The following is an 18,103-nucleotide window of genomic DNA, read 5'->3' on the forward strand; positions in this document are numbered from 1 at the left end:
TGATATGCTCACCGATTATGCCATACGAGCTACGCACCGCTACCGCTTGATAGGAATTTAATGAGCGATTAATCATGCTGCTACTATCAAGGATAAACGAATCCCCCCGCCCCCCTTCCTCTTTTTCCCACTTTTTATGATGCGACTGTAACCCAAGGCTCATAATTAGATAAACGTGAAACAATAAGACGCCTGCGAGCGCCACACACAGCGATCACTGGATATGCTTCGCGCCATCAACATTCCCTCCCCACCGTGTGTGTTCTACATAGCGCGCCATTCCCTATAGTGAACAGTCAAGGCCAGGGCTAAGCGCGCGCACGCCCTGCTGGAAGTACAGCCAGCGAAGCAAAAGGGCATCAGGAGAAACCAATTCTCGCCAATTTTTGCATAGAATGGCTCGGGGGTGTGGAGCAGCAGCAGCAGCACGCTCGTCCGACCGAAGGGATTGACATGGGACATGGCCGACGGACACACTAAATTAACACACAAAGCCTTCCCCATCCCCGGGGTCGGTTGTGAAGATTGTGAAGAGTTTATGTCTGGCCATAAATGTTTATGTCAGCTCATCCGAACGGAATTTAGCACTCACCGCTTTATGATGGACTATATGCCTTGGCCAACGGCCGGAGGACTGAATTAGCAATATTTCTTTTGGAAGAGGTTTTATTTTTTGCTTCAGGCAGGCAGATGTTTGTTCTTAGTTTGTTCCAGCAGTGCGTTAAACCGGGAGCACCCAAAACACAGTTTATTAGCGAATTCAAATTGGCAATGTCCAGAGAAGAGGATTTGTTTGAAGAATCTTCAACAAACGCCAAAAAAAGGAATGGCGCACGATTTGAATGACATCAGTCTCAGGATGATGTAACGTAAAATCAAGGATTCATCGCGATTGTTTTGCCAATTTGTTAATGTAACACTTAAGTGCCCCACGCCACCATCCCTGGTGCTAACTGACGGTGTTTGGTGTACAAAGCGCCGATGCGCCGATGTCTCGCTCACGATGCCTTTCACTTTTGCACCTTGTGATGCTCCCCTAAGGTCGCAGCTGCTGCTGGTGGGGACACCGAACGAATGAAACGCCGATAATTCATTCCCTGGCTGACAAAAAAATAACGACGGAACCCATGTTCCGAAAACAGTCCCGTGTTGCAACGAAACACGTGATTGGTTTGCAAATTGCATTCACGCTTATACCACAAAACGTTGTGCGTAGTAAAACAGACAAACCACAAATTGCCATTCGCATAAGACTCGCTTGGAATGAACCGAGAACAAACTCGAGGTTGTGTGTGTGCACAACTGTGGCTCCAGTAATCGAATATCGAGTAGAGTAGAGTGGAGGTTTGATGATCGGGACGGAAGTTTCGTTTCTACTTGAACAACTCCCCCCGGAACGGTGCAGTTCACCGACAGCAAGCTTCTCAGTAACTTTCGAGCGTACCCTTTGCTCTATGCAAGCAACTGTAATGACAGATAAGGTGAGTACGCCACAAGCGGGGCCCGCCCAGCTCGGACAAGCTGCTGCTGAACGTGTTTCTGAACGTTTTCTCCCTCGCGGTATTGCATAAAAAATGCAAACCGCGCCTTCAGATGCAGCGCAAATGCAATTGCTGCACCTAGCCCACCGTCATGTTGCATAACTTGAAGTGTCTTTTCTGCATTCTGGATACACCGCTATGCTGGTGTTGCCACTGCCAAGCGAACCACTTTCACCGGAGATGACAACCATCTCGCTCATATCGTAGCGCCTCTAGCGACTTCGTTGCTGCAGAGTAGCGAGAAGCGGTGAAAGTAAACGCGATCACGCGATACAATGAAAAAACATTATGCGTGCGTATGTGTGCCTGTGTGTGTTTGGGTCTGTCTGGACCAATTACCTCAGATACCGCGGAGTACAATCTGGCTGATTGGAAGTGGCTTTAATGCGAGCATGCTTTACGTCACGATCGACTGGATCGGATTGAAGCGGGAACTTTCTTTCTTCGCGCTTCGTGGCAGCAGCAGCAGCAGCAGAAGAGGGAGCACGATCGGCTTGGAATCTTGTGGTGGATACCTAAACCGGGGAACGCGCTTTACGGGCGAAAGCGAACTCGAGCTGATGTCTAATGGCAGGCCTACTGGCACACACTGGGTGCGTTGCGTAATGGCTGCTTCAACGTCTTGCCCCCTTTTGGGTGACTTGGTCACCATTGGGATCGAATCTTTCAGTCGATTTCGGTCACTGTCTGTTTGCTGGGTTATTTGACTGTTGATCAAAGCTGAAAGTAAAGGGCCATTGTAGAGGAGCGTTGGGAACACTCGGCCACACTCGTGGAGTGAACCTTTTGACATTTAGCTGAGGTGTTTTGGAAGGGAAACAGCAGGATAGAGAATAGTAGTCTTACCGTTTTTGAGCAACGAAGTGAGTGGTATATGGCCATTTTAGTGGCCCTATTTCTTTCACTTTTGCTGCAAAACAATTCAACAATAGTTGAATGTCTGGTGTAAAGCATGAGAAAGAACTCGACAAATAGCTCAAGAGCAGTTCATATTCATTTCCGTGATCACAGCACAGCCTTCCATACATTAAAAATCTTTAATAGATTACAAACAATAAGAGGAAGATATTATTTTATTATTTTAAATTATAAAAAAAGATAAGAGTTAGATAAAAATAATTACTAATTTAAATTCAAAATTTGAAATGACGTTGACCCATCCAGATTATTTAATTCATTGATGAAACAAGTCTATTTTGATATAACTATTCATATCATTTAGTCTATTGCTTCTTTCATTACTTTAAATTACGTATCATTTTGTTTCATTGTATTGCCTTAATAACTACACTTCATCAAAGAACTAGTTGATGAAATATCAGTATTTATTTACTTCTGAAACTGTTTAATGTGTTTTAAATTTTTACATCTCAAAAGTCAACAAAGCTCGCGGTGACATAAAACAAGTTTTTTTTTCGTTTGCTTATTTGATTTGCATCTGCATTAAAATTGCTGTATTTACTTTCCAATGATACTAATGTACAGATAAACAGGTCCATCAAAACTCACCGCACCATTTTTAACCGTGTAACCATAATAACCACGAAAACATCTCGATTGCTAATCATTTCCCTCCTTCGCTAATTGGCACATCTAGACTCCCGTCGCGCTTCTCGGCGCTGCCAGTCGGTCTGTCTGGTAGCCAGCTGATGCCAAACGCCATAAACCGTAGATAATTGGCAGATCATACCGTTTCCACAGCTTCCGTTGAGTCCTCCCTCACCAACCGAGCGAGGGGAGTAGTTATCGTAAAAATTTGTTCTCACTTTCACACCCCAGCCACATACACACACAGACACACACACAGACATACATGGACGCCCTGAAACATGGTCCTTCGAGACGCTATTGGTCGCTAATGAAAGGAGGGGAAGTGCCAGGTCCTTGTGCCATTGGATTCCAACGGAGGGCGCCTGGCATCGAGCCAGAACCGGAACGAAGCGACAGATAAGACTTTTATAATAACCATATCGATGATAAACATAACTTCCGTCCCAGTCGGAACTGGTGGTGCAAGATAAAAAAAGGAAAAGGAAGGAAAAAGAGAGACGGGATGTAAGATGCGAGCAGCAGTCCGGGAGAACGTCGTCGCTAGAGAGGTGGTTACCACGGTGACAAAGAGGAAGTCGCGCTAGTCACGTGTTGATCGAAAATTAAGTCATAAATCATAAGATGGTGCTACTGCTGGTGCGGCGTCCCCTCCGTGAAATCACGAGAAGAGAGGGAGTACGTCGGTCCTGGCTATACCTTCCCCGGGTTTTCCTACTCCATAACTAGCGATACAAATTGAACCGTCTGTTGTTGTTATCGAGGACGGGAAACTGGTTTTGAATGGCATTCGACAAAGAGAGGGAAATTAGTTGTTTGGAACGGAATTGGATAGAACGAGACAATATTTCATTTCGAACTGGTAATGGCCCCAGTTCAGAGGTCCCAGTCATCAATTGGCGAATCTCAGATTAATAGCAATTGGGTCAGCTTGAAGACAGAATCATGACCATGGCGAATAGTGGCACTGGAAACTCTATGGGCACATAAAAAAGGAAGAACGGAATGTACAAAAGGTCATCTTCGCTGATTTCTCATCAATGTTACAATACCCAGACTGCTCCATCTGTGGCGGTGCCTTCTTCGATTATTCTGCAACAGCCACCAAAAGTTTATGATGAACGAAAGAAGCAGCAAACACAGTGTCCGTTTGGGTTTCGTTGCTTGTTGGAAGTAAAGTTGAAGCAACAAAAAGCCTTCTGTTCTTGTGGCCGGAAAACAGGGCGGCTAAGGGCTGCTGACAGTGAGGGCTCCTCAGTCGGCTCATTAAAATGCAAAAATACCCGGCGCATGGTAAACGGAAACATGATGCTCTGCTGGGCGCCTCAGTCTCATTTACCGATCCATACCCTCTTACCGCGCGCACTCAACGGAAACAAACAGAAAGGTGGCAAGAGAAGTTTCACTTCAACACTCCGCACATCGGCACTGCAGCAGGACTCGTCTTTTAGACAAATTAAATTATAACCGATTATAAGATGATGGAGCAATCTGAAGAGGAAACTCGTTGCACTATCTACCGTGCAGTGCTCTGTATCTCATGCGTTTCCATGGCGACCATGGAACCTGCGCAAGCGAACCATGTTTCATAGTTAGTCCGAGTTCCTTATCAAATGCTTCTGACTCTCCTGACTTTGGCCCTGTGAATCAGACTTGTCTGAAGTGCCACAAAACAAATTAATGTTTCCGATGGACAGAAAAGCGCAAGCGATAGCAACGGAGGGGGTCCGCGGCGGCTGTACGTCCCTGTGGGGAGTGCATAATTTTATGACCACGCGAAAAGTATCCTCTAATACGCTTTTCAGCTTGAACGAGCATCAGACCGAGACCTGCGAAAAGAGCGTTTGAAATGGAAAGCGGCGCTTGAAAAGTACGGCGAAAAACTCAATTTCGCACGATATCACCGAAGCAGAGCGCAACAGCGCAAGCCCTGCGGCCGACGGGACGGACGGGACTTGGTTTCGTTCCGGGCATTCGGTTCGACAGGAGCCCTCGAAGAGGGACGAAGGGTGGTAACCGGTTCCGAAAGCATCCAAAACGGACGGATGTGAGGACAAGATTGTATCGATTCAATTCGAGGAAAAACCAATCCCGGTCCGACCAAGAGGGGGGGGGGGGGGGGGGGAGAGGTCGTCCATCCCTGCAGTTCTTTCATCCCAGAATCAACCAAACGAACCAACGTATTCTCTCTGTCTCTCGCTCTCTCTCTCTCTCTCTTTCACTCTCGTCTGTCATCCCCACGCACCCACTCCCTCCGACGCCCACAAATGCCAGAGATTATATCGATAATAATCTATCCATTACTCCGTATATAGGGCGGAAAGAAGTTCATTAAACATTATTAGTTTGGTGTGGCGGTGGTCGCACATCATATTTTTACCATTTGCCTGATTGGAAGAGGGTCCCCTCTTGCCTCTCTTGTTGTCCTTCCCTCTTCCTTTCCGGTGCCACGTGCCCCACTGTGTTTCTCGATGCAAAATCAGTCCCCGGAATCCCTTTCATACACCCTTAAAGGGCCCCCTGTTCGTTGTACCGTTTTGGTTTGAGTTCCTTAGGAAAGAAGTTTTCTGTCATTCTACCCTTCTCTGCGTAGCGGGAACGCGGAAAGCGGCAAGTAGGGTTCCGTTCCGTTTCCCGGGACCGGGAGACGACAAAATAATGATCCGGTGCTTTTCCACCGTTTGTGTCCAATGAAGGAGGGTGTGGAGAAACATGGAGTTGAAATACACAGCAAAGGTAGAGGACCCTCGTGACGACAGGTATGGTACGATGAGCCGAGAGAGGCTGCAGTCTGAGGGAATGGTCTTGAATTCGGAAAGAACGCAAAACACGTCCCCCCTTTCAAAACGGGATTGAGGTGTTGTCTTGGAAAAAATCAAATGTTTTGATGTTAACATTCGTGGCTTTTGGTGAATTCTCTGGTGCAAGGTTACTCCACAAATGGAAGCCAATGTCGCTCCAAATGTCTCGTTTTCTCTCTTTCGTTTCGACGATTGTTTATTGTGCTGCGTGTGTAAATACGAGGATATTTTACGCTTAAACCACCCCAGCTCGTCGCTTTAATATCGTGTCACAATAGGCCCTTTAGCTAAAGCGCTACAATGCACAACAATCGAATATGAAACACACTCGATCCCAGACTCAGAGCACCAGGATCTGGTTCCAGGCGACAACATTGGCCGGCTGACGTTTATCAGACATCTCAAGTACATCCATCGATTGCCTGCCCACCATTTTCCGCGTGTTTCCTTGATGCTCCATGATCCCCGGCGCCCCGAAGTAGGCAGGAAGTCAAGTTTATTGATTTATCCGATTTTCCATTAATACCGTGCGTTCGGTCTGCGTCTAGGATAAGTATTGCGGCACTCGATGAGTACCCGTCCCGTGCCACGATATCGACCTTCGATATCGAATACCATACTTTCGACCTCGACATTACAAAGCCTAGCGTCCCTAGCGGAATAGGCTAGCCCGGGTGCTGGCTGGCAATAGGGTTCGTATCGATTGTTGAGCAAATATTTGAAATCATTCAATAACTGTCACCTGCAAGAGGTGCTCGTGGTTGCCGTGGGATACCGGAGCGGGTTTGCTTCGATTGCAGGATTGCCAACCTGTGACCCACAAATCTAGATTGCCACGACACCAATCGAATTCGGCTTTAAACGCGCTACTAGCGTCAAACCCAGCAAAATTCTCGGCTCGGCCTTGGCTTGAAGAAGATTCTTGGATCTCTTGGAGCAACTGTTGGTGGCCACTCTTCAAGCAAGCAAGCACATCTGTCACATCATTCACATTAATCAGTTTTCTCGCCTTTTGTGGCGTGGCACAGTGCCACGTTCTGGCCGTTTAGCGAGATTAGAATGCCGCATGATGCTGATCTAATTTACCGCCAGGGTGGGGGAAACATAATAGGATTTAGGCTTGGTCGTCGTCGTCGTCGTCGTCGTCGGTTGGGTGTCTTGTGAGCTCGTCTTTTTCAATTCCAAGGGCGGCATGGATGGTGTTAGTGGCGGTGATGTTGGCCATTCTTCAAACCGAAGGTTCATTAGCATGGGATGATGGTGTCGGCAAGGACGAGCGGTGCAGCAACCGTCTATTGGCACACACGTGCACACACATGAGAACCAAGGACCTGTGCATAATACACTCCCGGCTGCATAATAGTCGTATACAGACCACACTAATCCCTCGTCCCCGGTTCCTGCTCGAAGCAGCAGCATACGTTAGTCGATCAGTCGAGAGCAGCTGAGCTATCCAATCGGAGCTGTTGAGTGGAGAAGCAATAACACTCTTGCTGGCGAATGAATAAGAATTCTATGGCATCCAATGGCCGCCAGCAACGCTAGCAGGCGTTACCATGAGCACCTTCGCAAGATCTTTAAGATCTTTAAGCGATTTTCGGCAGTAGCCATTAATTTTAGGGAATAATAGTAAACGTAATGAGGAAGTTTACTATCCGATAAAATGACAGTTATCAAAATTTGGTTTCTATTTTGTATCGTAATTAATTTGATATTTTCACTTTTTTTAAAATTTATTTCAAATCAAGCACAATTTTACTCAAGGACATGGATTCAACCCACCAAAAAGAGATAATGTTGTCGTATTAGTTGGTCCTTGCAGCAACCACCACACATATAGCTTGTTAATCAAATGAATTGCGCATTGTACAAATGCCACAATAAAAAACAATTGTTCCCTCACATTATTGGCACATTTGGATTACGGTTACGGTGTCCATAATGGAGCCTACCATACTGTCCCGGTTGAATCCGTTCCGTGCCGATTCAAGAACGCAGACCGACCAACGACGAGGATGTAAACTGAAAGGCATCGATTTTCTTTGAACAATCAAAAGAGAACCAAAGGACACACATACAGAACGTATTACGGAAAAGGGAGAAGGTGAAAATGGAAAGGAAGAGCAAAACCATTCAACCAGTCAGTTTAATATCGCTAAAAGTCTTTTGTTCCCCGTTACCGCCGCCACCGTAATGGAGTAACGCTTGCGCGCCTAGCGCCGCATCCTGCTGCCGGTGTCGGTTTGCTGACTCCTGGTTTCTTTTGCAGAAAAGGGGTTGCAGAACGGCGCGAGGAAGTGAGGGAGGATAAATAAATGTCCCACCGTATCCGTTGTCCTTGTCAGCATTAATTATGCAATCGCAGGACGGCCGTTTCGCCGGGTTCCGCACTGACAGGTTTCCATTTCCTCCGTCGTGTGCGGGAATCGAATGGGTTGTTGGTTGGCTTCGCGATTTGACGAGTGTCTATCATTCATCTATCGCTCCTGCATCTCGGTAGGCTCTGACAGGTGCTGATGATGCCCGTGCGTTTGTGAACAACACTTTTGCATGTTTCTGCTCTACGGTTTAACGCTTCCGGCGACAGACAAGCGTTACAACAACAACAAGCGACAGGACAACGATTCTGTGGAAAATCGTAAGGATTTAAGGTAATTGATTTTTTTGCGCTACACCCGCGCTAAGCCCTCAAAACAGCCCGCCCGCCCGGTGAAGAAGGGCTTCTTCACCTATAGCTACCCTTCCTATTGCACACACACACACACACACACGCACCCCGGAGGGTGCTCCGAGTGATTCGCTTTGTTTGCTTAGCTTTAATATTACTTCGCTAAGCCGCCATCAACGAGGGAGGGTGCGGAGATGCGGAGATCAAGAGATGCAATCTCGATTCCCGAATTTAACTCGCACTAGTGAAAGCAGGAGGGCACCGCTGCGGGCACAAGGACGCAGTAGTCCTTCTTCCTCCCTCCAAAACCGGCGAGGAACGGTGTCAGTCAGCCTCTGCCACCGGTCCTGGCGCATCCTAGCAACGCGCCCCGCCTTTGGTTTCTCTGTTTGCTTACCCGACCGGTTGTTGTCTCTGGAGAAAAACGCTCCAATTTCAACCCTCACCCATCGGATGGCCACCCTAGGTGAGGCGAGGATTTCCCCTTGGCGTGTTGACACAACAGTCTCGCCGATCCACCACGATCCAGCCGACGGCACTTTGCATGCAGCAACAGCAACAGTAGCAGCAACAGCAGCAGCAGCTCGACCGGCCGGCCGGTGTGTAGTATGCCCCAGAAAAACGCTTAAACCCACGTCTAGGTAAACACGCTTGCCAGAGGGGGTTACTGCGATCGTATCGAAAGGGAATTCCCTGTTCAGCTTGGCATCCTTCGATGGCGGCCGATGTTTTACAACCGGCTCTACAAGCCGACCGTTTAGAGGTTGCCAGCGGAACGTTGGAGTAAGTCATCAAGCGCCCACGATATTCAGACCGTTGCACCGTTGATGACAATGGCTTAAAAGGGGCACAACAATTAAGTGACACAAAAAAGTAGGGCGTACAAAATTTCAGGAAACCGGCACTATCATGATGTTGTTATAATGCATATCGTCGAAACACTTTATGATCGATTTTCTTTTAATGCGTTTTGTTTTCATTTCTCCGTTTTTTTATTCCAGTAAGCGGCCGTGCACCGAAGGAACCGTACTATGGTCGCGAGATCGGAAAACTCACCAACTTTGGCCACGGCATCAAGGTAACGTGTGGGCGTCATTTGAGGACAGAAGGTGAAGGATAAGAATACCATTTTTCCTAATGTCTCGGTTTCTGTTTTCTCTTCTACTTCATTGTTACACTTTCACAGGGTCAAGTGTACGCCGTCGATGAATCGACACTGTTTGTCAAAGGATTCGCCTACGATGGTAACGCACCGGATGCGTTCTTCTGGGTCGGCAACTCGCCCCGCCCCAGCCCGGAAGGTTACATCATCCCGTACCCGGAGGAGTACAGTGGGAGGTAAGGATTCGTTGGATTCCACTTGAACTTGACGTGTTCTGTGGATTTCTGTATCATGATACTAACGGCACATTGGAGCAACTTCAACGGTCTGGCTTCTACAACAGGATTGATTGCGACATGTTCAGGGTGTTCATTATTCATGGAAACAGTCACCGAATTTCAACTTCCGGTGTACCTTGGGACCATGGACTGTCAGCATCAGTCACCTACAGCCCGGTAGTAAATATCATGATCATCATCATCATCGAACTCATCTCCGGTCCACCGAACCGAACCACGACCGGCACCGGAGGGAGTGCATAAAATTCACATAAATTTTTATTTTCACACCCCTTCCTCCCTCCACGTCCCCTTTTGCCCTGTCGGTTATCCCGGGCCGAAAGGCCAGAGAGGGCTGGCCAGGCGTGCTGATCAGCTAAATGAACTCGTTCGTCCCTTTCATCACAATCAGCCGGTGAGCAGGAAGCCAAACGATAATAGTCCTGCATAGTAGTCTGCTATCTAATCTACTTTTATTTAAGTCTCGGAGGGGTGTTCGGTCGTTCGCGCGACCATCCGAATCCCCTGCGTCTGCGATGCTGTTGCTCCTGGACCTGGAGGGTGTACATTCTTGGCGACGCTCGCATCGTTCGCTGGCTGGCTTCGGCGTGCCAAGAATTTGAATCATTTACCAGAGATTAAGTGCCTAATGTTACCACCACCACTACCACTACCACTACCACCAAAGCATTTTCCCACATTTCGTCACGTTTTCTTCCATTCGTTGGAAGGGCAAACGCGCAGCAGGGAACTACTACCGGCTGGCCCCGTCACCGGCTCCAGATTAGCTTCTCTTGGTGTTGGATGCTGTTAGTGCTGTTGCTGTGAGGAGGTTCGTGCGTGGTGAAACCGAGAAATTAAATATTCTCACAAAATGGTCGGTACGTTTTATAAGTTAATTAAATTATGCCACCAACGGTGCCAACACACGCCCCCCAGCGACCGATACACGGACGGATATTCCACGGTGTTCGCCCTATCCTCGGCCTGTCTCCTCGAGTGGTGCTGAGTAGCGACGTGCGACATACCGTTGTGCGGTTATGCATTTTGCTTCCGCTTGCGCGTTTTGCGTGCAAAAACGCAAAATGTGCTCCCGGTTTGTGGCTTCCCTCGTGTCACACACACACACAAACACCCTTCGCTCGCCAAGCGTTCGCGCTTATATTTCCCCTTTAATATTCGTCCGACAACGTCACGAATAATTACGCGCCACAGGCACGGTGCGCTGTCGCTTTGTCTTCACAACCCGGGTTCTCCGAAGATGTCCATGTCGTTGACAATTATTATGCGCTTCCGCTGATTGCTACCGCGGGCCACCGATTTCCCTCCCCTTGCCTTTCGTAGGCGATTGAGCGTGGTTGATGATGTGAAAAGGGGCCAGAATGGCTTAGGACCATCAACACGAAGGACAGAGAGAGAGAGAGAGAGCGAACACGGACGAGTGATGATAGAAAATGTGAAGAAAAGCCGCAATTCACGGGAATGCCTCGCAAGAACCAGCAATGTAATGTAAGCAGGAAGAGGAGGAGTACCGAAACCTTCTAGAACCAAACCAACCACCGCCCCGGTCCGTCGTCCGTTTTGTCGAGACTCATTCGAACTGGCACTTTAGTGAGGCCCATTACCATTACCGAACGCCACCGCCCATCAGTCCTTGTGGTCTCGTCCCCCGCCATTACCTGCTCAAGTGTTGCACAGGGATGCTTGCGAGGGGATGCACGGAAGCACTGCCACTAGGTGAGAGCGTGCCCGGCCGGAGCGTTTGAGCGTTTAATTGAAATGGATTATGATTGAACAGGACGGGCCGAGCACGGTTAGGGGAAGGGGGGACGGCTTCGTCATTTTCCAGGTTCAATCAGGTGCCGGTTGCAGATGAGTTTTCTTTTCTCGGGGAGGCCATCTCGGGCACAGGGAGTAGATGCACTGCACGGTAGCGCCAGGACAGGACCAGAGCAGCAGAGTGGGATGTTAGCAAAGTAAGCGACGGTTTGTCGTTGGAAACTTTTGAAACATCGTAGCAACCGCAGCGTTCCGAGGCAACGGCATGGCTATCAATCATTGGTTGTGTCAATTCTGCTTTACCGACCTCTAGACTCATTTGCATGGCCTAGAGGTCCTTGTAGGACGGAAAAAAGGGTTGCATTTTGGAAGGGTTCGAAAGGATTAGACAGAACCGGTAGCTACCGTTTCGCCTTCTGAACCAATTAGTTAATTGCAATGTAACTTTTACGAGCAGTTCAGGCTCCCTTTAAGGCTCTTTTAAGATATGCTGGATGAGCAATGGATTAAGCGAATTTACTGGCCAAACCGGGGTGAGGATCGGATCCTTGTTTGTCATTACATTCAGGCAATCGCTGGATTCGAAGTTCAATAACACAGCGTTGACAGATTAGCATATTTTCTATTTTCACGCGATGATACTGTCCCTTAGATTGTATCGATGACAGCTTCTTTAAACTTGCTTTGCTGTCCTTCTACACAGCGGCGTAGATGCTATCTTAAATCAATCATTATGTGCACGTATCGATAAGTATCTCAAAAACACTCCGGCACGCTCTTGAGCAGCACCATCGATCCATCCGGAACGCAAGACGAATATTTATGACGGTTCCTCAAGGAACTCGAACCCGAAGCGAGGAGCGGAACAAGCGACAAAGCAACACCCATCCCGCTCTTCACTCTGGTGTTGCTTGAATCAGATCAGAGTTGCACGAGAAAGTTACATGGAAAAGCGTACACGCACACACCGCAAACCCGGAACCCACAGCCACTGGGGCTCGTGGCTTTTATGGTTTTCGATCATCGATTCATTGAAAGCCTTTCGCCAGCAAAACTCCGCCTGGCTGTGTGGCTGTGCGATTCGAGTCGAAGGCAACGATTCCTGAGGTACGACTTGCTGTGATTTCGAATCCTTTGACGTAGTCCACTTTATCGCAGGGGAGAAGGGCTAGAGCTCTAGACCAATATCTACTCTCCCCCACCCCGAGGGTGGGTGTTGTCGGGTGTTTATCTTCCTTTTTCCCTCCTCATCCTACGACACACAAACACAACACCGATTGATTGTTGGGCAATATTTTCTATTTGATTTTACTACCAGCCCCTTGGGTGGACAATCGACACCGAACACTCGTACCAGGGTAAGATGAAACGGAGTTTTCAGCCTCCGTCCGACCGACCGTTCAAGTGAATCCACATGCACACCCCCGGTAGCCGGGGCTCTAGTTTCCCGCTGCGTTTGCCAGCAAACCGGCACGAAAAAGTGATTCATTGCTCATCCTCACAATAGCGGCGTATTCAGATAAGTGATTACGCGTAAAAGGATTTGTTCGAACGATCGGACACACGGGTTTTCCGCTGGTACGGCCCCCTTTTTTAAGGGGACCTGAAAATTGAGCTTAGCTTAACGGAGGATTCCCGAGAATCCGGGATGGACGAGTATCCTTCGATTCCGGGGGAAAAAATAAAACAAATCCACCATAATATTGCATCCGCAGAGGTAGAAAGGACGGTTTTTTGGGTTATTTGAGCTCCCGGGAGAGATATGCATGCTCTACAACCGAGAGCAGGGGATTTGCTCGATTGTGCGTTATCCTGCCATTGCCATTGTCGCCCTATCAAAACGGCCATCGGCCTGCGAGAGTGATTTCGATAACGAAGCACTCGAAAAACTGATAACAGCTCTCGAACAAGTAAGCAAGGCCTTAACTGAAACATGGTGTGTATGAGGAGTTAAGGAAAGGCGAAAACGGAGAGCAATGCACCTGCGCGGAAATCGACCATTTTAATCCATAATCGAAACATAAATCCAATGTTGTCCATCAATCATCGAACATATACTTTTGTAAGCAAGACTAAAGAATGGTTTTTATACGAATTTAAGTATTCTTGAAACGTGATAACTGATTAAGAAACTCCATTTGACGAGACATTCGTAACCTACACTGTTTCATTGTATCCATCTGATAGTTGTTTTGATTTGTCTTCTGATTCTCTTCTGCACCTATGCTTTCGACAAAGATTTCAAACACAATTCACTTACTTAAAATACAAGTCATTAGTAATAACGTTCTTACTTAGGTGGTACCAAGCCGACCAATTAAGGTTTTGGCCTTCTTGAAGAAGATTCTTTTATTTGCTCACGACAGTGCTACAATTTTAAAAACGTTAAGTCGATATCGATACTGCATCTTTGTTTGAGCTTACTGCTCACTATCCGTCCATTCGGAAGAACAAGGATGATTTTACGGGTAAATTGTTTCGAATGTGTACCTTCCACTACCTTTTGATTTTGTACTTTACTCTTGGTGCAATTTTGTTAGACCATTTTGCTAGCTACGGTAAGAGCACTTCTGTTTGCTGCCACGTTCGAGCTACTGTTGCTAGCCAAGATGCCAACATCTACCATGGGTTGATATGCTGTTGTCGTGACGAGAGCAATTGAAGGAATTACAGTTATAAAGCGATCTATGAATCGATAGTAGGCATCGAAATGATTCGAATTTTATTTAAGGCAATTCATTTTAAAATGAAACTATTTACTGCTAGTGTTTGTGGTTCTATTTGTGCATCGATTACCGATAATGTCGTAAAGCAAAGGCTAACAGGAAAGTATCCAACCTTTAATCTCTGGCCTTAGATGAAGCCTAAGCTGTCTAGTAACAGCACAAGCGAGATAAGTGAATGTTAAATCCAGGCCTCTGGCCGTTGAGATCACCATCCCTTTCCGTACAGGTGCTTAACGATGATCGTTAGCCTAGTTCTATTATTAAACACAGTAATGATGTAACAGTTTAACCTTAACCGTACTTTATTGCTGGAAACTTGGAACTAGTCACGTTTCGACCAACAAACGAATGATCATTTTGACGGCTCATACGTGTACGTCTCTTGTCTGACTTGCAGTCTACTGTTTACGTCTGATTATCTATTAAACCCTTTTTCTATTCTGTCCATAGCTAGTAATGGTTTCTATAAACTGTACAAATGAAAGGTTTATTTTGTGTTATAATTTCGAATGAGCATAGACAATTTCGTAGAAAATTATAATGCTTATTCTAATAAATTATTTAACCTCCCTTAAAGTTGATTATATTTAAGGCCAGTGTCCGATTTCCAGCAATAAATTCGGCTCAATGCGAAGAGCAATCTAGAAATATTAATCGCTACCTTCTCCTCAAAAAAAAAAACTAGAACTGTGCTCTCTGTAGCGTAAACGTGATAGTCAAATCGATGGAAAACGTTCCAATTTACGGATAAGGGACCGTCGACTCATTCATTCCTCCGTTGTCCCACGAAACTCGCACCCTCCTGCAGTTTTATCAGCACAAGGCTTCGTCCGATAAATATTCATTGACGGGAAAACACGTTTCCATTGCGACCATTGTTCGTGTTCATCTGAAGCATCGTGAAAATTGTGTTCCCGTTGTCTCCTCTCTTCACCCTCTTCCCCTCATAAAATGAGGGACACGCTTCGCCCCAAAAGCTGCATGAAATGAGCGATTTTAACGGAAAACTCAAGCTACTCAAAACAGGCTGCTCTCATGCGACACAGAGAGCAGCAGCAAAACGTTCCACCAGCAAAATCCGTAGGCCCGTCAAACACAGAGCATGGGGCCTTCCCGTCTGTACACTACTCTTTGTCACTACTCCACACCGAATGCTGTGCAAAATGACACTCAAGTGCTCCATAGCATCAGCAGAAGCAGCAGCAGCAGCTCGACGGTATCCTAATGCGGTGGCAGAACGCCAACGCACGCACGTTGGCCCTGGCTCCCGGGCGACGCAAGGACTCTCCCTGCTCTCGTTAGCTGGATATTGAAACGTCTAATGCACTTCATTGTCGAGGCCACGTGGCGGGTTTCATAATGAAAATTCATTTTAAATTATTATTGCTGCTACGTTACGCCGGTCGCCGAGACAAGTCCCTGCCAACCGGCCACCGAGCACGTCCGGAACGGTCGCACCGACTTACCTACCCGGAAGTGCTAGCTCCTGGTGATGGTGTTGGTGATGGTGAAGAGCGCGTTGGTGCGTCCCAAATTTAGCACGCTTACGATCTGCGCGTATCGTGCATTTTTCGGAGGGTCCGAGCCACGGGAGAGGAAGGCGCCCGGAGAGATCCGTACGAAGTGTAAGGTGCGTGCCGAACCGGAAGTGGAGATGGAGTGGACGTGACACCAGAAGCCGTTCGTTCCCTTTTCGCCACTGCCAGAACGCTCACTCACGCGCAGGAAATGAATATGTCGCCGTGCAATGGGTGAGGGCGATTGATAGAGGGCATTCCCATGTTCACCAGCATAGTTCGACACATCATTAATAATTGTACTCCTGGTAAATCGACCTACGGCGACGATGGCCGTGCGGTCGTGCTGAATTGTTCTTTTTATTTCGTCGCCGGGAGTGAGGAGAGGGGGAGGGCTTTTAGAAAGGTGAAGATAGCATCGATCCATTTCAGTGCGTATTCCGGTGGTAATGTTTCTGGAGCTGTAGCATCCAGGCTAATGCACGGATGACATTCTGTTCTTCGGCGTTGAGTCATCATTCAAAACCGGCATCAAGCATGTCAGGTGTATCGGGGATCGATCGTGTTTGCTTCTTCTGTGCTTTTGTCTTTTTAAAAACTCCATAAATGTGGACGTTATAAGTACAGCATTATTTAGTTGAGTTGGTGAATTATTACATGGTTCAATAAGTCCCGGGGCTAACTATGAAGATAACATTTTACCGGTAAAATTCGTTAGTAATTTTCTAACTAAAACTAACGATTTTCGTCCATTTTGAGCAAATGTTGCACCCATTGGGAAAAACTCATTATCAAACCAATTTTCGGTCAAAAATAGTAAATGAACTACCAGTTGATAAGTTCATTCTCTTAGCTTTCTCGCGGACTTTCATTTTGCGGTCACCCATCACGATTTTCAATACTTTTTGGAGTTTTCGAAAGTCATCATCGACCGCGTTTGAATCTAACCATACCACCCCCAAAAAATGGTTGTTTTTGATGGAGAAGAGTCCGGGAAACGTTTTTCAAACCATTGCTGAGCTGGAATAGTGTTTTTGCTTATAAGAGAACAATGCTTTATTAACACACGAAAATCATTTTTTCACACTTGCAAAAGTAGCGTTACTTTAACCACTATAACTTTTAAGGTTCTAGTTCGAATTATATCAAATATTGACACATGTTATCTGAAGGTTGGTACTTCTGATCCATGGTATGAAAATCACATTATTAGCGCCATATCTGCTCTAGTCCCGGGTCTTATTGAACGATATGTTACTGGACAAAGAGCAACTAGGAATACTGATGAGGAATGGAATGTTGTTTGCTTGATCTTCTGATGTGTTTGGTTATCAGTTTTGTGAATGTAATGGAACTAACAGCTTCAAAGATTACGAATTTACAACTAGTCATGCGAAATGATTTAATCGAAATATAGAAATTATTGCTATCGGCCACAGTCAAGCTCGTTGTTGTCCTGCAAAAAAAGTTTAAAGACCTGATACGCTCTCTGCCATACTTACAACACAGGTTTAACAAACCTTTACCGGTTATGTTACACGCAATACTTAGAACTTCTTGTTATCTCTCTCATACACACATGTAGAGCAGAATATCCTAACAAAGGGTCCGGATTCCAATGAAAAAGCCTTAAGATTCTAGAATGGATAAGTTCCCTCGAGCTGGCGCACGAGCACCCTAGCTCAAATCTCCTGCGTTTTGTGATAGCCGGCTTCTATCGATGCACATCAGACGACGGCTCAAAAAGAGTTTCTCCCAGCTGGCATTTTGTGAGTGACTTTCCTATGTTACCAATGAGAGTGAAAAGGAGGGCAGATGAAACAGAGCATCTGAATGAGCGCCTTGAAAATTTTGCCGTGGGCATGAGTGAGACTTCCGATGAGACGGCGATATTGGTGGGTTCCTTTCCCGTATCCATGGTGTTTTGCTTAACGATTCACGACTGCTCTCGAAAAAAAATATACGTACAAACCCCAAAATCAGAGTAAACTTAACCTAAGTTTTGCCGAATCGACGATTCGTTCACGAGTCTGATGAAATGTTTGACAAATTTATTGCAACACAATTCGAGATGGCCAGAAAAATGCTAGCAATTTGCACAACGTAGGACATATTGCAAACGAAGTGCGACGATTCAGCCAGC

At 46.7% G+C, this 18,103-nt stretch overlaps 2 protein-coding genes across 4 annotated transcripts in view; both read left to right on the top strand.

Annotated features, from left to right (window-relative positions):
* LOC125948283 (transcription initiation factor TFIID subunit 1-like) overlaps window positions 1-18,103 on the top strand; it is a 294,308-nt gene that overhangs the window by 47,346 nt on the left and 228,859 nt on the right. The window lies entirely within an intron of this gene.
* The window catches only part of LOC125950258 (protein Skeletor, isoforms B/C), a 31,058-nt gene that overhangs the window by 859 nt on the left and 12,096 nt on the right, over window positions 1-18,103 (top strand). The window contains exons 2-3 of the mRNA XM_049678075.1: window positions 9,560-9,636; window positions 9,745-9,896. Coding sequence (XP_049534032.1) covers window positions 9,560-9,636; window positions 9,745-9,896 — 229 coding nt within the window. The remainder of the gene's footprint in view (window positions 1-9,559; window positions 9,637-9,744; window positions 9,897-18,103) is intronic.

The sequence above is a fragment of the Anopheles darlingi genome, chromosome 2 (assembly GCF_943734745.1).
Source record: "Anopheles darlingi chromosome 2, idAnoDarlMG_H_01, whole genome shotgun sequence".
Classification (NCBI taxonomy): domain Eukaryota; kingdom Metazoa; phylum Arthropoda; class Insecta; order Diptera; family Culicidae; genus Anopheles; species Anopheles darlingi.